General features: G+C 36.9%; 2 protein-coding genes and 1 non-coding gene across 3 annotated transcripts; 2 read left to right on the forward strand and 1 right to left on the reverse strand.

The window, feature by feature from the left end:
- Positions 1 to 4866: 4866 nt before the first annotated feature.
- LOC123664158 (larval cuticle protein A2B-like) lies at positions 4867 to 7288 on the forward strand. Its single transcript, XM_045598760.1, has 3 exons — positions 4867 to 4905; positions 4987 to 5558; positions 7278 to 7288. The coding sequence occupies exons 1-2, from the start codon at positions 4894 to 4896 to the stop codon at positions 5530 to 5532; spliced, it is 558 nt and encodes a 185-aa protein (XP_045454716.1). The 5' UTR covers positions 4867 to 4893; the 3' UTR covers positions 5533 to 5558; positions 7278 to 7288.
- On the forward strand, positions 7053 to 24964 carry LOC123664279 (protein male-specific lethal-3). Its single transcript, XM_045598870.1, has 13 exons — positions 7053 to 7330; positions 7496 to 7674; positions 7747 to 7871; positions 8193 to 8307; positions 12590 to 12778; positions 16614 to 16739; positions 17258 to 17412; positions 19863 to 20040; positions 21558 to 21659; positions 22469 to 22583; positions 23549 to 23636; positions 23716 to 23800; positions 24313 to 24964. Exons 1-13 carry the CDS (start codon positions 7229 to 7231, stop codon positions 24383 to 24385), a joined length of 1632 nt encoding a protein of 543 aa, XP_045454826.1. The 5' UTR covers positions 7053 to 7228; the 3' UTR covers positions 24386 to 24964.
- Positions 8448 to 8538, reverse strand: LOC123664332. Its single transcript, XR_006744817.1, has one exon. It is a non-coding gene; the product is annotated as a U6atac minor spliceosomal RNA (small nuclear RNA).
- Positions 24965 to 25574: the final 610 nt, after the last annotated feature.

Here is a 25574-nt window from a genome sequence, read left to right on the forward strand (position 1 = left end):
GCAGATTATATACTATTTGTATATTAGGTGTATTACGTACTTATTACGCATTTAAAAAGTTCTCACACTTTATATTCGTACACTACTCTGTATACAAAGCCTACATGTATAATACCAAGTGCCAAGGTTGTGCCCCTTATTGTTTCAATGATACAAAGGCTTCCATCGAATCATTCAATCACATCACTTGCTGATTTATTATTACTTATAAATGTTACATAACATTAGTAACTGTGCATTCGACATAGAACATAGATCCATAAAAAAAAATCATTTTTATAGAAAGTCGATAGATCGACGGAAATAAGAAGCAAAATAAGTTTTCTTCTTACCATACATCTTAATATTATCAGAGTATCTATCGTACTCATTTTTTTTACCGATTGAAAACTCGCCTTAAAAGATATATATATATATATATATATATATATATATATATATATATATGACCTGATAATATATCTAGAGGCATTTAACATTTTATAGCTATAATTGCGTAGTAATGTCCGCGTGGAATTAAAAAAAGATAAATTTCTAAAATAAAATCTAACAAAATGGTTATTAGTCAGTTCACAGAGCTATAAAAAAATAGCCTAAGTTACTCCTTATTACATCAAATTTCTGCCAGGGAAAGTTCCATCAAAATCGGTCCAGCCATTTAGAGATTAGCCGAAACAAACAGACAGATAGACAGACAAAATTTTTAAAAAAATGTTATTTTGGTATATGTACCGTGTATACATCCATGCACACATTATATGCATTTAGTAATAAGCGATTATTTTAATATTACAAACAGACACTCCAATTTTATTTATTTGTATAGATAACTAACTCTGTGAACTGAACAATAACTTTTTTTCTTAAATTCCATGCGTACAAAGTCGTGGGCACAGCTAGTTATATATATAATAAATATATTCGAATAGACATATCTCACAAATGTAGTAGAATTCGATAGTAAAAAAAGAATAATGAATCAAAAACTTTTTACAATCGGATACTCGCTTCGCTTGCTCAGCCAGTAATATCCTACTGCTGTTTCGAGCGGGAATCGAACCCGCGACCGTCGGTGCTTAGAGGCCGCCGACACGGCACAAGCACAAATTCATTATACTGTTATCTGTCGAATACCGTTATTTAGCGCGTTAGAATAATAACATAAAAAAGAGATTTTTTTATAGTTATTGTATCGTATATGACGGCTTTGAGTGGTGTAACACTATGTCGTGAGCGATAAATGATGTATAATAAGTTCATGGAGCTTTTCTTTGTGTGCTCATGACCTGGGTCATGCGCGCGCTCCAGTTTAAGTATTGTAACACATACTGCTACATATACATATTTATTATTTACATTAAAACAGTTTATCTAATTTACAACAATGCTGTACAATAAGACTTTTTTTTCTCAATTTATTAAAAACTTTACGCTTTAACCAACTTCAAAAAAGGAAGTGTTCTCAATTCAATTGGATTTTTTTATTCAACTAGATCGGTAAACAAGCGTCACCTGATGGTAAGCGATTACCGTAGCTTATAGACACCTACAGTACCAAAAGCATCGCAAAATCGTTGCCGAACATACCTCCAATGCCCCTCAGGAGCTCTGGTCACCTTACTCACCTTTGGAATACAACACTGCTGCAAATCATTGTTGTGTTATGATTAGCTATGATCTTCTATAAGGTCGAGGTACTTCCCCGGTCGGGCTGCTCCAGATTTTGAGCAGGATATTTCCTTCTGTGCTACTCCAGTAATTTTTATGTGTATTATCTCATATAATCGAAAGCTGGTGCTTGCCATGAGGTTCATATTAGGAGGTAGTACATTATTTTATTCTATCATCAAAAGTTTTCGCAGTGCACGCGATATAAAGAATATTTTAGGTAACTTTTTTTACATCTTGGGTTACATTGTTGGATTTTTAGTAAGGAAAATATTTTTTTTTTTTTGAAAATATAATATAGCTATGTCACCCACGGATTTTTTCAAATCAGTTCAATAGTTTTGGAGCTTATTCAATGCAAACAAACAAATCTTTCCTCTTTATTATATTAGTATAGATAAGGAGTAAATTATTGATAATTTTTTCGACTACCTACTTTGTACTACTTGTCGATGTCAATCGAAGTCGGTTTGTTTACGTTTGTGCAAAATAATTATTAATGATTAGGAATGATTACCACATCTTAACGAACTTAAAACAAGTCTTCAAATGTCCCACAGTTGGGCAAAGGTCACTTCTGCTGTGTACGAGGTGTGTAGGAGCTTTTCCTGCTTGTGAGTGGGCGTACAATTTTATACCAATGTTAGACTAAAAAAAGTATATTTTTTTTACAAACATTAATATAAAACAAACAACACAGGAATCAAACCGACTGTCAATGTCAATGTTTTCGCAAATACTAAACCGGAATGGTTGTGACAGCAAATTATTTATAAATCTCGTCATTAATTTATTCCTCTTTAACCTTTAACTATCGTCATGCGGTCACACAGACCGCTGTGGTTCGAACCCGATAGATTGCACTGTAGTGCACACACGGCATGACCACGTCCTAAGCCTCTCAGTACTCGTGACGGGTAGTAGTTGTGATGTAGCGTTTAGTTTACGTGAGTAATTTGAGTTGAAAGTCCAACTACAATCTCTGTGAGCGCACATCAGTGGTTACATAACTTTTTTGAATTGTAATTATAATTTGATGACCATATGATTGAAGACCGGGATGTCTGGCGCGAACTTGGGGAGGCCTATGTCCAGCAGTGGACTGCGATAGGCTGAAGTGTTGAATATAAATCATCATGTACTGTTTGTTTATATACAAAAGTATTAAAAACAATGATAATATAAACAATATTATTAATAATATCAATAAAATAATATAGCGGTCACTGTGACCGCACGTCGGTAACTACGTGACAAAAAAGGTGGTTAGAAGTAATTGATTTTGCAAAGATAAGTAAAGTTAATTGCCATTTAAATATCACTAGCAAGAATAAGTTAAGAAAGTGTTCTAATGTTGCGTCCGGTTTCATAATCGTTTAACGCAGGCATTTATATATCATATGTCAGCTCTAAAATATAGGTCAATGTCTGCATTGCAAATTCTGAGAAATAAAATTTGGTCTTTAGCGATTGATACGTACTTTTTATTAATAGACTAGCTGCCCGGACAGACTTCGTTCTGTCAAAAATTAATAATAATATATATATTTTTTTTTTAATATTTTTAGAAGGTGCTAAAACCTTCCGTGGGTCTTAAGGAACATACAAAAAATAAATGATTTGAATTGGTCCAACCATTCTCGAGTTATGCGGTTAGCAACGTTCATTTTTATTTATATAGAATATATATATATATATATATATATATATATATATATATATTGTATTGTAGCCAAGTTTGTTCTCTGTTATTTTAAATGACCAGATTATTAGATATTTTAGTTCAGATCTGGATATTTATATTTTTTTTATGATTAAAATTAACTAAAGGTTAATAAAAAAGTGAGATATTATTAGTCATCTGCATTCCTAAAAAAAATATATTAAAATACTTCAACAATGGAACATGTATAATAACTGAGATAATTTTATTTTATTTTACTTATAATATTTTTCCTTTGTTAATTAGTATAGATTAATTTCTAAGTTATAAATAATATTAGTGTATTTGTGATCAAAAATAAATATCTAAAATTACTTTATTTAAACAGGTTTCAAAATCACTTTCGAATCGTCACTTTACAACGCTTACGCTTCAGCCTGTAATATCCCACTGCTAGGCATAGGCCTCTTTCCCCATGTAGGAGAAGGATCAGAGCTTAATCCACCACGCTGCTCCAATGTGGGTTGGTGGATATTTTCCCTACTATGAGTAACGATCGGGATATATCAGTTGTACATGATAACATCCGGGACCGACGGCTTAATGTGCTCTTCGAGGCACAGTATGGAGACTCACAAGGACTGCACAAACATCCAGACAACGGCAAACATCTGTATGGCCAATACAAATGTGTGGGGGATCGAAGCCGCAACCGCGAGCGCAACAGCCACAAAGCAGTGCTGTGAGCATAGCCTGTGACCGTTTACAAAATAAAATCACATTTGATCTGATGATGGTGTAGGTTATTTTTTCAAAAAAAAAACTGTTATTTATCAATAATAAAAAAATAAAATGGGTTGTATATCTTGCATGAAATACAGCGTCTCTAAATTTTAATCTCTATCTATAAAATCCTGCACCGAATAAAAAGCTTTAGGCTAAAACTTATTATTCGGTTCTCAAGCTAAAGCGTTTAGCTATTAATTTATTTTTCATTGATTTATTTCTATTAATATCACATAATAGCTAGTCTTATGGCCTATGGTAAAAAAAATCAAAAGTCATTCATAATTGGGGGAATAATCGCGTAATAAACGTATAAAAGAACATACAGTCGAATTGAGAACCTCCTCCTTTTTGATGTTGGTTAATAAATAAAATAATAAACTTTTTATCGTAATTGATCATCAATTAGTAATGGCAGATACTTGTTTTTGAACTTTAAACTACAAGAGAACGTATTACTTGTTGACAATTGCCCTCATTTTAATTATGTTCTGTAAGTAAACTTATATATTAAGACACACAATTCATTTCGGTAAAAAGACCTGCTTAATCAAAAATATCTGTTATCTGTAAGATGGTTGCATATTTCATTATAATAGAATTAATTTTGGGGCTACTTTACACAGGAGTCTGTCAAACGCCGCCGGGCTTGGCATCATGGTCGCGTGACGTTTAGCGAGTCCAACGAGTGAAAGGGTGAGCCACCGCAATCGGTATAAAAGCTCTATTGACTCCCCATTACCTATCATTCCACATCCTCACCTCAAACCAGCACAATGGCATTCAAGGTACTTTAATACACAATATGTATATCCATAACAGAGTTAACCAAACAGAAAACAAAAGTAATTATAATTTATAATTTTCAGTTCGTCGTTTTAGCCTGCTTTTTGGCAACTGCCAGCGCTGGTTTACTTCCAGCAGCCACTGTGGCCTACGCCGGTGCTCCAGCATACCACGCTGCTGCTCCAGTTTACCACGCCGCTCCTGTGGCTTATACAGCCCCAGTGGCCAAATACGCCGCAGTCGCTCCCGTAGCTAAAGTTGCCGTTGAAGAATACGACGCTCACCCTCAATACAGCTTCGCCTATGACGTACAAGACGGTCTCACCGGTGACTCCAAATCCCAGCATGAAACTCGTGATGGTGACGTCGTCCAAGGCTCCTACTCTGTCGTTGACCCCGATGGCACCAAACGCACCGTCGATTACACCGCTGATCCCCACAACGGTTTCAATGCAGTTGTACACAAGGAACCTTTGGCTTACAAAACCGCTCCAGTCGCCTACGCCGCCCCCGTAGCTAAGCTCCAAACCGGCCCCCTGACCTACTCCGCCACTCCCGTGGTACACGCTGCACCAATTGCCAAAATCAACGCCCCAGCGTTCGCATACTCCTCCCCATACTACCACTAAGCAAATGCCAAAAACTAATGAAAGTAGTTTAATCGGAATAACTGGACTTCTAGTGATGTTATTAGATCTGTTGCGTCTCATTAGGATAAGTTAAATAAATTATTTCTTGCCACTACCAATATTATTATATTTTATTTTATTCCTCTATTTTCATTTCATTTGACAATTGAGTATGACATTGAGTAACTAATGTCGATGTTTAATGAAAGTATAAGAAAAAAAAACTGTTCACAATCTCCTGGGGGGATTGGGGATTGGGTCGGCAACGCGCTTGCGATGCTTCTGGTGTTGTAGGCGTCTATAAGCTACGGTAATCGCTTACCATCAGGTGAGCCGTACGCTTGTTTGCCGACCTAGTGAAATAAAAAAAAAAAATGAACTCATTAAGGTCATAATAATTTTAATTATTTAAATTGCTCTATTATAACACTATATAAGACGTTTGAAAACATATAAGTGCTATGAAACGTAAGCAATTTATAAAATAAAATAAAAAAGACGCGGTAGAAGGTTAAATTTGTTTAACGTAGGTACCTAAAAACGAGTGTGCTCTAGACCACACGACTGAAGTGGAACTTCTTTAGCGGCCTGCACACAATAGGTCTTCACTGTGTCTTAGATATACGAAACGTAACTGGCTATGAGAGAAAGAGAGAGAGAAAATGTGTGCTTTTACCTCTCTCTCTTGCTCCGTTTGCCTCGCCCGATCACACTTTTCGTATCCCTCTCGTCACGCATTCACCAGCTTAGTCCCCAAGTCAAGTTTGCGTAAAGTAGTTTTACTTCAACAATAAGATATACCAGTTGTCGAACCTAACACTTTTCACGCAGTAATAATCTAACACAATTGAAATAATATACTTAGATAATTATATAATATTGTATATATTTATAATAAAAAGTATGTACCTACTATACGATTTGTAGCAAAATTTATTCAAGTTATTTAAAAAGTACTTAAATAAGTATATCGTTGTAAGTTCATCCAAAGTTGGTTGACATCGCATATTCGCAACCTTGATATTTATCTAATTCCCACGACTTCGGACTAGGACAACCAGGCGTTTGCGCAACTCTATTCATGCAAACACCTTTGCTCTGCTTACCCAATTTAATATACTTTAATACTTAATATATTATCAAAAACTAAACAAAGTTTATTTCGGGTTCATTAAAAACCATAATAATTACGCTACATCATTTAAACTTGGCGCCAAATCATTTGCTTTATTTAAAGTTAGATTGTCCTTACAATAATCTATATCATTAAATTAATAAAGATATTATATAGTAAACAAAAAAAAATATGCTAAAATTTTGATTCCCATTTCACCCTAATAATATATTATTAAAAGACTTTCTAAACGTTATTATAATATTATCTGTATTACCCAAGGTTCAACCGATTTGTTTACGCGGATTGTATACCTACTTTATAAACCAATTCGTTGTGAATTTTATCTATAAAGTAAACATCAACACAAAATATGTTACTAATAATAATATAGTATATTAAGTTCTGTAAACGCTCATTCATTTATTTTATCACCAATCATTTAACAAACGGGTGTGTCTCGTTATGAATTGTTAGTTCGTTAACTGTGTTTTCGGGTTCAAAGTCATGTTGCCGGTTCTGTGATACATGTTGTGCTAATTGGAATCTCTATTACCGTATTCAAAGAATTAAAACCCAGTAATGGTCTCAACAAGAGGCGTCCGATACAAATTTAGTGAGGGAGAACGAGTGTTATGTTATGAACCTGATCCTACAAAAGCTAAAGTACTGTATGACTCCAAGGTTTGTTTCTGTTTGTCAAATCAAATAAACACTAAATACATCTATAAAGGTTTTTTTCTTTATATATTTCGTTTAAATATATATCCTTTTTATTTCTCAATAGTAAACAACTTTCAATTTAAGATATAACTTCAATTTCTTATTAATCACAAAACATTTTTTAAGGTCTTAGAAGTAATTGAAAACAAGGACAAGCGTGGACGACGTACGGTAGAATACCTCATACACTTTCAAGGATGGAACTCTTCTTGGGACCGATGTGTCAGTGAGGACTTTGTCTTGAAAGACACTGAAGAAAATCGACAGCTGCAAAGGGATCTTGCAGAGAAATCACAATTGCAATTGTAATTAAATATTTAAATCATATACGTTTTTTATATTAGTATGGATTAAAATTTGAATTTTTCGTATTGTAGAGGAGCATACTTATACAGAAGAGAACGTAAAAAGGGAAACAGCACTAATTCAGGTTCAGGACCTGCCAAGAGACAAAGACATGGCTTCAGTGATGATGGATCTTCTACTAGCACTCAACCAGATGGTAATAAACATAACTAGTTTTGAAAACATAAATATTAAAATGTCTTTTTTATAATTATAATAAGAAATAAGGCAATGCTTATAGGATACCCAACAAAATAGAAATAATTTTGTTGAAAGTATTTTCCGTCGATGTTTTCCATTTTATCATTATAAGCTGCATCCTTAGAAAGGATCGGTATAAAAAAAAATTAAATAAAAAGGGATGAAATAGCAGCAAATGTCTAATAATATAATATAGCAGCATTATATATGCAGCAGATGTAGCATTGAATACTCTGCAATATTAGCAAGTAAAAAATATATTTTTGTATTATTACAGAAGGTGAAACTGGAGATACAGATTCTTCATCAGGTTCGGGTTCTAGCCCTCAGCCTAATTCTCCCCCTAACTCACATACAGGTCGAGCCAGTATAGTACTACCATCTGCACTTAGGTAATTAAAAAAATATTATTGTCCTTAATATTTTTTTTAATACATAATTTTCACATAATATTATGTGATGACAAGTTTATTTCAATATTTTACAATATATGTAGTTTTAACTATTGATATAAAATTTTAACCATAAAACAAAAAAAATGTGGTAAAGTTGTGCCTTCACCAGTTTTATGTGTTCCATCCTTGTCAAGGGGAGTGCTAACCGTCTCTCCTTTCAATAGACACAGTTGTTTAGGTTGTGATCTTGTTTATATAGTTAGGCCACTAGAAAACTTCAATAGCGTGATTTAGGAATGATGTAATTTTTTTTTTTTATTATTGAATAAAAAATAATAGCTTACTCTTAATTTGTAGTCTAAAACCGAAATGAAAACTAAATATTTATTATTAACTTATTTTAGGTAATAATTATAATAAAAATCCTTTAAAACATGTAGTTTTAAAAAATAAACGCGAAACTAGCGCCATCTTGTGACGAACTATAATCAACTTTCTAGGTCGCTCTAGAAAAATAATAAATTAATGTTACATTTTACTAGAGGTTTGTATCGTTATATCAGAACTTTTTTATGTGTCATGTAATATAATTGATAAGTTTATGAATCTGCATTTAAAAATAAAAAGTAGGACTTAGCGATTTTATATCAAAACTAGCTGACCCCGCAAACGTCGTTTTGCCATATGTGTTATAAAGCCCCTTAATCCTCTCCCCACCCCTTATAACTTAGGGGTATGAAAAATAGATGTTCGATTCTCAGATCTACCCAATATGCACACAAAATTTCATGAAAATCGGTCAAGCCATTCCTGGGGAGTTTAACTACAAACACCGCGACACGAGAATTTTATATATTAAATAAGATAATTGTTAGATTTTTTAGTACCTGTAAACTTTTTTTAGTAAGAATTGTTTCATACAAACCACATTCTAATTATAATGCTATTCTCAATTTTATGTGTATTCTAAAAATTGTGTTGTTCATAAATCGTAACAAAATAGTTCGTCTAGTATGGAAAGAAGTGCAAAGCGTCAAATATAGAAAGTAAATATTGGTAAAATAATTAAAAATGTTTAATTAAAGTAAACCACAATTTGAGAAACTTTTTAAAGTTTATTTTAAAATAACTGAAGTAGGGCACAGCAGGAATTTCCTGCTTAAGATATGGAGTAGCCCGACTGGGGTAGTACCTCGACCTTACAGAAGACCACAGCAAAATAATACTGTTTTCAAGCAGTATTGTGTTCCTGTTGGTGAGTAAGGTGACCAGAGCTCCTGGCCTGAGCCATTGGGGATTGGGTCGGCAACGCGCTTGCAATGATTCCGGTATTGCAGGCGTCTATAAGCTACGGTAATCGCTTACCATCAGGTGAGCCGTACGCTTGTTTGCCGACCTAGTGACATAAAAAAAAAATGAAATTCTTCCATGACTTTACATAACATAATTTTTTTTTAAATATTCTAAAAAACATAACGCAAAAGTATTCGTCTACCCTTGTCACAAACTATTCGCTTTCGAAGCTCTTCACACACGGGTTTGCTGCGACCCATTGTTATTTGAAAACTAATGAAAAAAACTGAACTGATTTTCAGAATTTATACTGTCTCACTAGACAAATGACACTGAATTACTTTTACAAATTTAAATTATGCAACATAATTGTACAAAGAAGGAATAATCATCGATAGACGAACTCTTTTGCATCGATTAACAAATAGACGAACTATTTTGCTTATAACTTCTTCGAATTTAAATCAAGATATGTATAAATTTAAAAAGCTAAAATAGTTTAATGGTTCATAATTAAAAAACGGCATAAGTAACGCGACATGCGATAGTAGAACAGCTTAATATTTTATATAGATATACAAAAATAATGAAGTTATAAAAAATTTCACACTAGACGAACGCATTTGCATCGGGGCTCGTACTTTCATAATAAAATTCATTGCAAATGATTCAATTGTTTTACCAAGAAAAACTGTCAAATATCAATTGATCCATGATTCATCCTTTCAATTTGTAGTTTTTATATTATTGTAGTTTTTATATTATGTTTGTAGTTTGAACTGAACTAAATCAGCCTGTAAATTCCCACTGCCACCTGTAAGCCCCACTGCTGGGTTAAGTCCTCTTCCCTATATCAGAAACGGTTACAGCTTTACCTACTATGCTGCTCTACTATGTTTCTTGGCTGGTTGATAGATAATAATTTTTCTACCATGAGTTGCTATTGTTATCATCAATTTTTAATAAAAATCAGAACCAACGGATTTACATGCTCTGGAAGCATGATGAAAACGCCTGCCTTTTATTAGTTTATCTATATCTATATTCTATATATATAAAAGCGAAAGGTCACTCACTCATCACGAAATCTCCGAAACTATAACACCTGCAAACTTGAAATTTGGCAGGTAGGCTCCTTATAGGACGTAGACATCCGCTAAGAACGAATTTTATGAAACTCGACCCCTTGAGGGGATAAAACGGGGGTTGGAAGTTTGTATGGAAGTCCTATGTTTTTGAATTAAGAGACGAGAAATTTAAAATGTATGCTCTATAGATGGTGAGAAGGTGTCCAAATAATGCATCGTAATCTATATATATAAAAGACAAAGGTCACTGACTCACTCATCACGAGGACCCAAAAATTGTTGGATGGTCCGTCCATCCATCCAGGATGGACAAAGATGAAATTTGGCAGGGAGGTAGATTATAGTTAGAAGACGTCCGCTAAGAACGGATTTTGCGACATTCCACCGCAAAGGGGGTTTAATTGGGGTTTATAGTTTGTATGAATCATATACAGCAGGCTCGGTTAAAAACTAAAATAACCGCGCTATGTGTTCAAGAAACATTTATATTGATCATAAGAAGTACAAAAAAATATTTTTTTATAATATCTAACCTTTACGTTACTAGAATACTTTTCATTTACCCCTGTCATCACGCTCTTCCGTGGCATAATTTACATAGAATCATATTAAAAACTAAATTGCATGCAGTATATTTTAAACATATTTACACTCAAATACTATATTATTACTACATTATTTCATACCACAATTCTGACGAATTCAACGAACCATTTTGTTCGACGCGACGCGCGCTTCACGCGGACGTAGTCGCGGGCAACAGTAGGTGTATTATAAAATAAGTCCCCAAAAATGTATGTGATTGATTCTTTCAAAATCAACCGAACGGATTATCACGCGGTTTCACCAATGGAGAGGGCTACAAGAAGAAGGTTTACGGAACGGCTAAGCCGATTTTGATGTGAACTTTACTGGAAGTTTGCTGGGAAAACTTCGTGACACACTGATTTCAACGCGGGCGAAGCCGCGGGCACAGCTAGTCATTTTAAATATAGTTGTAGAGCCACCATGAGCTCGAAAAAGTTTATACAAATAAGTAAAATTGGAGTGTCTGTTTGTAACATTAAACTAACCGCTTTTAACTAAATTCATTATATACGGTACATATACCAAAATAACATTTTTATCATTTTTGTCTGACTGTCTGTCTCTTTGTTTTTTTGTTCCGGCTAACCTCGAAAACGGTTGGACCGATTTTGACGGGACTTTCACTGGCAGATAGCTGATGTAATAAGGAGTAACGTTTATTCCGTAAGGAGTAAGTTTTAACTGTGATTTAACAATAATTATTTTGTTAAATGCCATGCGGACGAGGTGGCGGGTACAGCTAGTTTTATATATAGCTGTACAGCAACCATGAGCTTGAAAAAAATTTATATACCCTGTCTTAATGTAAGTACTTGTGTGATCGAACTTGTCCAACTGCAGAAATGATTATATAAGGAAGGGGAGCTGCTAACATAACCACATTTTTGCTCAAAATAAAATGCACCAAACTCCTTTTTTTACTAAATAAGTAATAATAAAAAACTTGTCTTTTTATACACACGTGGTCATTTATTCATACGATAAGCAACTTAATGCTTGTTTTATAGGTAACAGCCGACTGTTGTTGCTAAATAATTTTTTAAAATATAAATATACATTGAATTTATATATTATATACACCCCATACATAGACACCACACATAGGTGTATATCTAATCCACGACCTGTGCAAGCAGAAAGCGGGGCCACGGCATACTGCGCCAACGGGCTAGTCGAATTGTTGTTACCATAAATATCTAATAGCGTTAGCAATCGTCATTCATAGTAGGAAACCTATCCACCGACCCGCAGTGGAGCATTGTAGTTACAGGCTGAATCGTGATCGTGAATAAAGAATGTTGGTTTTGCAGGGATCGGCTGACGTTCGACTACCACCTGGTGGTGAAGCGTGGGCGGCTGTCAAGGCTGCCGGCCGTGCCGAGCGCGGCGCAGATCTTAGAGTCCTTCGTGAAGTGGTTCGCGCGCGCCGGCGCCTGGAACCCGCCGCGCGCGCGCCACGACCCGCCGCACCGCCCCGACATGCTCGACGTCTCCTGCAGGTACCGCGCCCTACCGCACCCTACCGTGCCCTACCGCGCCCTACCGCACCTTACCGTACCCTACTGCACCCGTACTGCGCGCCGGCGCCTGGAACCCGCCGCGCGCGCGCCACGACCCGCCGCACCGCCCCGACATGCTCGACGTCTCCTGCAGGTACCGCGCCCTACCGCACCCTACCGTGCCCTACCGCGCCCTACCGCACCTTACCGTACCCTACTGCACCCGTACTGCGCGCCGGCGCCTGGAACCCGCCGCGCGCGCGCCACGACCCGCCTCATCGCCACGACATGCTCGGCGTCTCCTGCAGGTACCGCGCCCTACAGTACCCTACTGCACCCGTACTGCGCGCCGGTGCCTGGAAACAGCCGCGCGTGCGCCACGACCCGCCTCATCGCCACGACATGCTCGGCGTCTCCTGCAGGTACCGCGCCCTACAGTACCCTACTGCACCCGTACTGCGCGCCGGTGCCTGGAAACAGCCGCGCGTGCGCCACGACCCGCCTCATCGCCACGACATGCTCGGCGTCTCCTGCAGGTACCGCGCCCTACCGTACCCTACTGCACCCTTACTGCGCGCCGGTGCCTGGAAACAGCCGCGCGCGCGCCGCGTCCCGCCGCAGCGCCCCGACATGCTCGACGTCTCCTGCAGGTACCGCGCCCTACCGCACCCTACCGTGCCTTACCGTACCCTACTGCACCCGTACTGCGCGCTGGTGCCCGGAACCCGCCAGCCAGTCGCCAGTATTTAGGCTGTCTACACGGCACACGCGCCACTACACCAGAGTGGTTGTTACTGGAAACATTTGTAAAACATATTTTTGACTGCATCGTACTCCACCCGTACCTCACCTGTACTTCACCCGTACCTCAGCCGTACCTCACCCGTACCTCACCCGTACCTCACCCGTACCTCACCCGTACCTCACCCGTACCTCACCCGTACCTCACCCGTACCTCACCCGTACCTCACCCGTACCTCACCCGTACCTCACCCGTACCTCACCCGTACCTCACCCGTACCTCACCCGTACCTCACCCGTACCTCAGCCGTACCTCACCCGTATCTCACCCGTACCTCACCCGTACCTCACCCGTACCTCACCCGTACCTGACCCATACCTGACCCGTACCTGACCCGTACCTGACCCTTACCTGTACCATACCTGACCCGTACCTGAATTATACCTGAACCGTACCTCCCCCATGCTTTACACCATACTTACCTCTCTGTGTCATTCCACTGTGAAGATACATCACTCCCTTTCGTAGTTCCATTGTTAATACTTGAATCATACTCGGCTCTCTGCTGATATTAATCGCACAATAATAATTAATTAATAGGTTACTTACGGACCCGGCAGACATTGTCTACCATATTTGATTGCTCACATACCGATAGCAGCGCCACCTACCGGGTCCGATTGAGATAAAAACTACCCTATCTCCCAAGCTGGACCAAAAACAGATGCTTACAAAATTTGATAAAAATTCGTTCATTAGTTTCAGAGTTTATCGCCCACATACACGAAATTTTTATAAATATTTTAAGATAATGTCGATTTCCACGGTCTAGCAGACCATTATATTATGTAGATTATTTAGTCTTCTTAATGAATGATATTGTTGTGTTCAAAACTTTTTATTCAAAATTTTGCAATATCTGCCTGGATTTAGCACGTCTCTTAGGCCGTCTAGACTTTATTGTTAAGTATCTTCCACATAAGGAATAACATAAATAAAGTTAATGATTTAGTGATATTGTTGTCACATTACGTTGAAACAAATTTTGAATTCGTATCGCGCATCGATTCGCAACGTTCTCGATACAACGCCACATTTACCCGTTCACTTAGTATACCTGCGCTGAATATAGAGCACTATTAAGCTATTATCAAATTGTTATATAAAAATATAGCCTACTTTGAAACGAATATGCCTACAATATTACCTAAGAGATGACTAGTTTGTCTATAATTTAAATCTCTTGAATATATACACAGTGTTCGACTCCTAACTGCGTTCCTTCAAATAGAGGGTTCTGAAGGTATACTCGTAATTTTTCACGTAATTTCACGTTCCCCGTTAATAATAAAAAAATATATTTAAATTTGACTTTGTTAAAAAAAGTATTTGCATATTAAGTTACTTTTTTCGTTTCAGCCTGTAATATCCCACTACTGGGCATAGGCCTCTTTCCCCATGTAGGAGAAGGATCAGAGCTTAATCCACTACGCTGCTCCAATGCGGGTTGGCGGATATATTCCCTACTATGAGTAACGATCGCTATCAGGTGTACACGATAACAACCAGGACCGACGGTTTAACGTGCTCTACGAGGCACGGTGGGGAGACCCACTAGGACTTTTTTACTTTAATTGTAAAAAAAAAATCTATAGTAAATAATGCTACATAAACGTAGTCTTGATTTCGATGTATAACAACCGCTCTGGTGTAGTGGTACGTGTAGTCTAACACACTGGCGGTTTGCGGGTTCCATTTTCGCTCGGGAAGGATATTTGTAGTTCAAATATTCCTTTCCGGTTTAGATGTCTGTCCTCGTGGGTCTCCCAACCGTGCCTCGGAGAGCACGTTAAGCCGTCGGTCCCGGATGTTATCATCAATACCTGATAGCGATACTTACTCATAGTTTGCAATATATCCGCCAACCCGCAGTGGAGCAGCGTGGTGGATTAAGTTCCAATCCTCCTCCAATACAGAGAAAAAGGCCTAGCAGTAGGATGTTACAGGCTGAATGCAATTATTTCCGAAAAATGTGTTCGTCGTTTGACACATGTTTGTTAATACATATTTAACATATTAACACAAAATATGCCGTACAATTAAGATATAATAATATTAATAATAATAAATATGTATCTAGTATGTATTGGGCGGGCAGAGTGACATTCAGTAAGATAATAATAATAATAATAATATCTTTATTCATGAAATCTGTTTACAATATAAGTTACACTGAGTCTTCCCAATAAGTTATCGTAGATACTTGTTGTGGGAATGACTCGCAACTTCCCAAGTCTTTAACTAAGAGTTCAAACAAACGGCAACAATATGTTATATATTGTTTACGGCCTTTGTAAGTCCGTCTATTTATAGGTAATTTTTAAGGTATGTTATAGAAAGGCAAGAATCTTACAACATTTGTTGTTAAGAAAAATTTAAATAAATTAAAAATAAGATTAGTTGTTTGCAAAATATTTTTATTACGGTAAAGCACGTAGGTTCGGGAGAGGTGCTTAATTTTTATGTTGTTAAATCATTTGATATCTATTGCAAATTACATAAAAAGCTTTATTATTGAATGAGATAAGGGGAATCATTAGTAAAATTCAAATTATTATACATAATTCAGTTTTCAGGGAAAGTAAAAAATTGATAGATTGTGGTTGTAAATGCAATTAGTAAGTTACTATTGATATCAATTAAATCCAAATATTTGCTGTGTGGTTACGGCAGTAAGAATATAGCCACCCACTCTCTTCCAGTAGATGTCGTAAGAGGCGACTAAGGGATAACACAGTCCCACTACCACCTTGGAGCTTAAAAAGCCGACCGATGGCGGGATAACCATCCAAATGCTGGCTTTGAAATGCACATGAGCTCACGCCATTTTCGGCGCGAACCAATGGAGGCCTATCTGCAGCAGTGGACTGTATTTAGACTGAAGTGAATATTGTTTAATGCCCTGTCTTACCTTTAAACATTGCTTTTTTCAGACAAGTAAAAAAAAATGTAATGGTGTTGGGAAAAGGTTGTAAAAAATTTAAAAATTTGAACTTATTATAGTTATATTTGAAGATTGCTTTTTATTTACAGGTTAAACTTACTACGAGAAGTGGCGGATGGATTAAGAGTTTATTTTGATTTTATTCTGCGAGGACATTTACTGTACAAGCAGGAGCTCGACCAGTACTATGAGATATGTGGACAATATATTGATGAGTGAGTTATCGTTAAACATGTATTTTATCTAAATAGTTTTATTATGTAAAAACAACTGAATCAATCACAATCAAAGTTGGTATGCTGATATCTAGAGATGTCGAAATAAGCATACTCTACTTTTTTTTTAATTCCTTAAGGATCGGGATTTGTGCGCCTGAAACTGAGGCAAAGCTAGTTTTACTTTAAATTTTGTAAAGTACAGTTCGGTACAATATACAGTTAGGTAATTACTTAGTACTATTATAATCTAATATGTAAAAATCACGTGTCACAGAACTCCAAAACGGCTGGACCGATTTTTATTATTTATTTTTTTGCATATTTTGTAGGTCTAAGGTTATTTTTAAACCTAGGTGTCCCTACCGATGTGACAGAACAACGTTTGCGGGTCAGCTAGTAATATTACTTAAAATTTTACAAAGTAATTTTTGTTAATTATTTTAGTCAGCTAAATCAAAAACTTATTTCGTGAGTGTAAAAGTGACAAAAAAATGTAAATTAATCACCACCACCAGACCGGATATCAAGACGGAGCCAAATGATGACGAAGATGAGGAAGAAACGCAGGAAGTATCGCAAGATGAAGCCGCTGATGATGAGATGAGGAGCCCCAAGCTACCGGAGTATTCACACTTACCGCCTGACCCCGAGCGATCTGAGAATGGAGACGGTATACACATTTTTCTTATACCACTAATAGCGGCAAGTTTACAGTTCACAAATGATCAATAACATAATTATCTTCATATATATAATTCTTCTGTACGTGTGTTTGTCACCTAATTTCTAAAATGTTGGACCGATTTGATTGAAATTTCGAGTGCGAATTTCAATGGGTTCGTAAATGGTTCGAAAACATAATTGGACCCGGTAGGTGGTGCTGCTGTCAGTTTGTCTGCGTAAGGTTGTAAGAGTTATAGGAGTCTTAAAAAGTGTAACTTTTATTACACAATCATGAGATTCCTGTTACTGGAATTTTAATATCACAGTGCAGATAAACACTGCTCTGGTGTAACAGTGCGTGTGACGTGTCGGTGGCGCCTAAACATCGACGGTCGCGGTTCAATTCTGCTCGGAGTGGATATTTATGTTTATGCAAATATTTATTTCCGGTCTGGTTGTTAGCCCTTGTGACCACCGTCTCCCCACCGTCTCTCGGAGAGCACTTTAAGCTGTTAATCCCGGTTCTTATCATGTACACCTGATAGCCATCGTTACTCATAGTAGGAAATATATCCGCAAAGCCGCATTGCAGCATCGTGTTGGATTAAGCTCTCATCTTTCTCCTACATGGGGAAAGAGGCGTATGCTCAGCAGTGTTCGTCTGAAAGAGATTGCTTTTTTATACCAATCTATACTAATATTAGAAGAAAAAATTGTTTGTTTAAAAAAAAGACAGATTTATTTGTTTGTTTGTTTCGAATAGGCTCCGAAACTACTGGACCGATTTGAAAAATTCTTTTACCATTAGAAGCCAACATTATCCCCGATGAACATAGGCTACTTTTTATCGCGTTATTTAGTAACGACATTATTTAAGCAACATATTTTAATTTTTCTATCTTTGTAATTCAGTAACTAGCAAGTGTCCATCGTCGTCGCGTCTCGCTTGTCAATGTCCCAAAATAAACTGCCGCGCGGCGCACTCGCGCGGTCGGCGGTCTACGCAGTGGTTGTGCGCAATATCGAATATTTTTTCCTATTATCGAATATTTTTATTTTTTATTTAAAATATTTTAAATTTTTTATAATTTTTTAATCACCACTTCATATACAGGCTAATTTCTGTTCAACATATAAGCTAATAACTTAGCATTAGTTTATGTAATATTTAGCTTTTTTTATCATTTTAAAATGCCCAAAAGATCAAGATCTCATCTTTCTAGAAATATTTTACAGGCTAGGGCGATAAAAATACGTCGTGATAGAGAGTCTCTATCAGAAACTGAAAATCGTCTTTCAAATCAGAGAGAATACGCGTCGCAATCGCGTGAAAGAGAGTCAAGTATTGAGCGTTCACAACGGCTTGCTGAAAAAAAATTGTGAACGTCTCAAAACCGCGCGCGAGAGTTGAGTATCGAGCGTTCTCAGCGGCTTGAAGAACAAATCATTAGAAATATCACTCGCTCACGCTAGGGAGCTAGATCTGAGCGTTCCGAACGCCTTCGGAATAAGAGAGAAAGACAATAGACCTCAACGGCTAGAGTTCGCAATCGAGTTTTAGCTCACGATAATAGATCGGCTTTCAAATACGATCCACTAATTGATTATGCTCAACAATCTTCCGTCCAAATCGGAGCCATTAATAAGATCTGCTCTCAATGTTCTGCCAAAAAATGGATCGATGAACTTAATGGTTTGTGCTGTGCTTCTGGAAAAGTCAGGCTCCCCAATATTCAGGAGCCGCCAGTAAAAAGTCGTTTGACAAATAATCATTCACTATCTAGACATTTTTTAACCAACATACGTAGGCACAATAGCCTATTTCAAATGACTTCGTTTGGCGCAAAAGAAATTAGAGAACGAAATTTTATGGCCACTTTTAAAATAGAGGGCCAAGTTTATCATCTTATTATTATATTATTAGTCTTTTACCACCATCAGAATGAAAATAGGTGTAAGTATATAATAGTAGCTATAGGTAAGCACAAAAAAAAAATAAAAAAATATCAAATATATATGTAGTGTAGATATTAATTTTTGCAAATCAATTATCACAATGAAGGACTATTTGTAACGACTGAATAAATCCCACGCGGACGAAGTCACGGGCCACGGCTGGTTAGCAATAAGATCGCCCGGATTGTACAATTTTTGACTATGATTGCTTGTATCGGATTTTTTTTCTTTTTTTATTAATTTATTTATTTCATGTGCAGTAAAGTATATTCACAATCAAACTCAAAAAGAACTTTATTTAAATAGACTTCAAAATCACTTTCGAAGCGTCAGTTTTTCAAATTAAAATATTATTTATGGTTGAAAGTACCGCTAGTTTATCGCTTCGGAATTTAGATTCTACAAACAAGAATCGACAAGAAACTCCGCAGTTACTCTTAAAAAAAAAAAAAAACTATATCTTAATATAATATACAATTTTTTATTATTGTTATTTTCCAGAAGCTGCACATGAAAATAACGAGGCGGAAGCGGAGGCGGAGGTGGACACGGACAGAGAGGCTGAGGTTGAAATAAAAGTGGAAGTGGAAACAGAAGCAGAAGCGGAAGCGGAGAAAGTCGACGAAGAAGCGCGAAAGAGGTCTCCGCGGCCCGCGCCGAGGCACGTACTCGCACGCAGGTGCGTTATAAACGAATAAATAAATAAAAAACGAGTGTGCTTTAGACCACACGACTGAAATAAAACTTCTTGCGCTCGCTTCAGCCTGTAACACCCCACTGCTGAGCATAGGCCTCTTTCCCCATGTAGAAGAAGGATCAGAGCTAAAGCTGGAGCGTAGTCCAGCACGCTACTCCACTGCGGGTTGGCGGATATATTCCCTACTATGAGTAACGAGCGCTATCAGGTGTACATGATAACAACCGGGACCAACAGCTTAACGTGCTCTCCGAGGCTCGGTGGAGAGACCCATAAGGACTAACAACCGGACCCGAATTAAATATTTGTATAAACACAAATATCCACTCAGAGCGGGAATCAAACCCGCGACCGTCGGTTTTTAGGCGCCGCCGACACGACACACGCACCATTACACCAAAGCGGTCATCACTTCTTTAGCTCCATCTAACTTATATCTCCCTCTCAACTTCCGTTCGCCTCGCCCGATCACACTTTTCGTAAAGTGCTCGTCACACATTCACTGGCTTACTCCCCAAGTCAAGCGTTTGTAAAGATGTTTTACTTTAAAAATCATTGACCTCAATGTGATATTGTTAATGTAAAACTTATTCACAAACAATACAACATAGCACTCATTACATTATGTTTGCAACTATTACATGACTCACTAGTGTATTAAATAGGACAAGCCTGAATGCTAAACGCGAGCCTTGTCTTGTAATGACACAATTTTAACACTATAATAATTCCAATACTATTCAATACACTATGTGCCTAAATAAAGACGGCACAACCAAATTACTAAGTACTTGTAATATTTATTATAACCTAATAAATTGTTTTGGTCAGCCTACTGTAATTCCTACAGTGGCCAGTTTGAGGGTAGATTAATCTATACTGTATACTTACAAATAAATAAAATTGGAGTGTCTGTTTGTAATATTAAAATAACCACCTTTTACTAAATTTATATGTATACATAATACCTGGTACATATACCAAAATAAACATTTTTTATAATTTTTGTCTGTCTGTCTGTCTTTTGTTCTGGCAAATCTCCGAAACTACTGGACCGATTTTGAAGAGGCTCACTGGCAAATAACTGATGTAATAAGGATTAACTTAGGCTATTTATATTTTAGAATTATTTATTTTGTAACTGCGAACTAAAGGATATATTTTTTTTTAATTCCACGCGGACGAAGTCGCGGGCACAGCTACTACATATAAAAAAACGTAATACTTGAGTGTAACATCCGGTAACAGACAGATGGCAAGGACAATTGAGACTTCTTATAATTTATTTATATTCACTATTTGAGTACAGAACCTGAACACTACTACGAAACCAAACAAAAAAATTGTCAATATTATCTTCACTATATTGTAAAAGAGAAAGAAGAAAATAAGTTATGATAGTCCTCAGTGTCTTTGTGTGTTTGACGATATGCTAAAAATCCTTAAAACTTTTTTGAAATAAATAGCTTGGTGATATATTTTGTTGTAAACACTTACAGGCTTAGATCACACAAGTCAGCTGTATCTCAGTCGGAAAACGAGGAGCCGGCTCCTTCTACTTCCACTGGTGAACAAAGGACGTTTGAAACACTTTCATCAAGGTATTATAACTATATCAATTTAACTCATAAAATTACTATATAACACAACCACAATTAAAGGAGGCTCATTTTCTATGTAAGTTAACGTTAATTGGATTTATTTTGCTGGTCTGGACTCCGTGCCATATTACTATAAAAAAAGATTTCAAATTACAATTTTTTATTAAAAACAGCGACTTTTCGTTTTCACTTAGCTAAGTTACTCTACTTAATCAATTAAATCTTAATAAATTAGAACGCCGTCTTCAAATCGACCTGCTGAAGTAAGCTCTTCTTGGATCACGTTTGTACTGGCTAGTGATTCAAACAAATAGCGATTCAATAATAAACAATATGGACAGGAAAAGTTTTAAATCCTGTAATCTTCTGTAAGTTTGAGATACTTTCCCCATTTCTTCACATTTTGAGCAGGATATTATTTCCCGCCGTTCCTTACCTCAAATAAATAGATATTGACCCAAGTATCAATCAGTACTAAATACCTTTCCATTTTATTTTATTTTTATACTAACTTCCCGGGGGGATCATGTAGTCGACAACGCGCTTGCGATCCTTCTGGTGTCGCAGGCGTCTATAAGGCACATATGAAAGGCGTCTGCCGACCTGGTTGTATATAAAAAAAATGCATAAAACAATTTTCCCTCAAACCTCACAAACCCGCCCGCCGCCCGCTCCGCGTGCTCCGCCGCCCGCGCCGCCCGCCCCGCGTGCTCTGCCGCCCGCCCCGCGTGCTCTGCCGCCCGCCCCGCGTGCTCTGCCGCCCGCCCCGCGTGCTCCGCCGCCCGCCCCGCCCCGCCGCCCGCCCACAGCGTGGGCAGCAGCGGCTCGTCGCTGAGCGAGGGCTGGGCGCGCGAGGCCCGCCGCGCGCCCCCCGCCGCTGCGCCGGCGCCCGCCCGCAACCCGCTGTCGCAGCTGCTCGACAAGGTCCGGCACAACATACGTTTCACGTTACGTTTCATTAAGTTTACCGCTTTGGGAAAAAAACCGTTCACCTTGAGCAGCTTTTTTTATCATGGAATCTATAGCAACTCTTGGCACTTTCTAGTGGCATACCCAAAATTTCCATAGCATTTTTTTATCAAACGGGTAGTGAGTATGTCTCTCGCACATTTTCGATATTAACAGAGTGAGATGTGTGACTGTTCGGGGTAGGGCCGACTCTTTTACTCTTGTCTTGGAATTGTAGTCTCATTCATATTGAATACTTCTAAAATTTACTGTAAATAAAATAACTTATTTATACACATAAATAGCAATAAAACAATATAGATAGATTTAACATAAATATATTATTCACAAGAACTTACAAATAAAAGAATTATTATATAATTCTTGTCATCTTAAAAACTATAGGCATCACTTCATTCTGATGAACTTTCTGTCGATACGTGTCAGTTTTAAATCATCATTTTACAAATTAAAATTATATTTGTTTTAGTTTTTTAATTATACTAAAAAGGGCATACCGATTCGAAATGTAGATTCTACAGAGAAGAATTGCCATAAGCAGTTACTCTTTAAAAAAAAACTGACTGTGTGTGTGTGTGGGTGTCGGTTTCCTTTAATGGTATACTAAGTAGCAACTGTTTGTAAGTTTAGCTTTCGCATGTCAATCTATACATACACTAAATTACACTATAGTACTGTACACATAAAATATTCTAATACACACTAAAATACTATACACAGGAGGCAGCAATCTGTTAATGATAACTTTCTTATAGACAAAAAAAAAATCGAAACCTATCCGTTTTCAGAATTGATAATGGCAAATGCTATTGAAACCTCGTAGAAAGTAGACAATTTTACATGTAAATCATACTACTACTACTCTCAAACGAATACACATATTGTGACCTACTTATTGTGATACTTGCCTATTATTCTAGGTAGCAAAATGGCAAATCATCCCCCGTGAAGATACAGAACACTTACCTTGTAGAATTTATGGAGCAATTCATCTAGCGAGACTTTTTGGTAAGTGTTTATTTATTGAGGAAATTCTTATTACAAAAAAAAAAAAAAAATAGGTAATAAAAGGTTATTTTTGTTACAGTGAAGCTTCCAGATTTTCTAAACACTACGCAAATGCCTGACTTAAAATTGAAACTCATTTTAAAACATATAGATATGTTTGTACAGTGAGTATAAAATATGTATTAATTATTAAAATTATATATTATTATTAAAATTATTATGTATATAAAATATGATTTAGCAATAAATAAGTAATTCGCTTCAGCCTGTAATATCCCACTGTTGGGCATAGGCCTCTTTCCCCATGTAGGAGAAGGATCAGAGCTCAATCCATCACACTGCTCCAATGCGGGTTGGCAGATATATTCCCTACTATGATAACGATCGCTATCAGGTGAACATGATAACAACCGGGACCGACGGCTTAACGTGCTCTTCGAGGCACGGTGGGGAGACCCACAAGGACTGCACAAACACCCAGACCACGGCAAACATCGTATGGCCAATACAAATGTTTGTCATGTGCGGGGATCGAACCCGCAACAGCCACAAACCAGTGCTGTTACCGTTGCGCCAACGCGGTGTCTAAATAAGTAAATTGTTTAGAAATATAATTAAGATTACTTTCTTATGGATATTAGGAATAAAAATTAATGACGTTTAATATTATTTTTAGGTACTTAGATGAACATAGCGAGTGGTTTGGAGAAATGTACTACGTAACAGACGGAGTGTCGCGGTCTCACTGAGAAATTGCAAATAGTGTTGAAATACGCAACGAAGTTATGAAAATTGTTAAAACTTCAGAGATTATGGAGATAAAATGCAGAGCTTTAATTACGAATCGGTTTAGATCAATTAAACTTCACTACAATCCGCTACAATTATATTGTTAAATATCTATTCAATTATAGAATACAGAAACACAGCACAGCTGGACGTTGTGTATTGCAAAACAAAATCTTATGTAGAGAAATATAATATTCCATTGTCTAGATCATGATTTACATTAATCTGTAAATTATTTAAACGATGTGTTAAAGTGCCACATTATGAGCCCTATAAGGAATGTAGTTAAAAATGATAGAAGTCTAAATGGCGTTGATTAAAAAACGTAACGAGGGACCTGTACCTCGAAAAGCAATACTTATTATATGACTCGGGACGGGACAGTGTTTGTATCAGAAATGTTTGTTACTTTAATTCGCCTTAAGACTAGATTTTTCTACTTACAAATAATTGTCGTTTTTTAGTTTTTTAAGGATCTCATTCAAATCCCGCTTATTTTTATATGAAAAATGTGAATAAGAATCATGGTGATAATATGATTTTGTCTTTTATTGCGGTAAACTTACACAAACACCCAGATCATACCAAATATCTGTATGATCTAAACAAATATTTGCTATGAGCAGAGATCGAACCTAAGACCGCTAGCACATTGCTGCACTTGCTGTGACTACTGCTACAAAGCGTTATTAACATGAATAAAATAGATCAAATAATAACTCGTTTTGTTAAAAAAAAATACATTACCATGTATAAACGATTAAAATCACTAGTCGCAAAATCATAGCTTGCCAGGCACGTTTTCTTGGAGGATAAAAGTCTAACCCGCGACTTCTGGGTTTCAAACGTGTATTTCCATATTTAATCCACCATCTTCAGTTGAAGAATGAAGTTATATTATTGACCAGGGGTGGCCAAGATCCTTAATAGTCCGAACCATTTTCAAAATTTGAAATTTTAAGCGAGCCACAGTTTAATGTGTTGGTACCTATTTAAATTATTTGCGAAAAGGTATTAATATTCTTTACAGAAATTATATTTATTGAAAACTAGCTGACCCGGCGAACTTCGTATCGCCTAACAGTCGATTCTTTAATTTTTTATTTTTTGAAGTTAATAAGTCAACAATTACATTATGTCAAAAATTAA

This window comes from Melitaea cinxia, chromosome 21, assembly GCF_905220565.1.
Source record: "Melitaea cinxia chromosome 21, ilMelCinx1.1, whole genome shotgun sequence".
Classification (NCBI taxonomy): Eukaryota; Metazoa; Arthropoda; class Insecta; order Lepidoptera; family Nymphalidae; genus Melitaea; species Melitaea cinxia.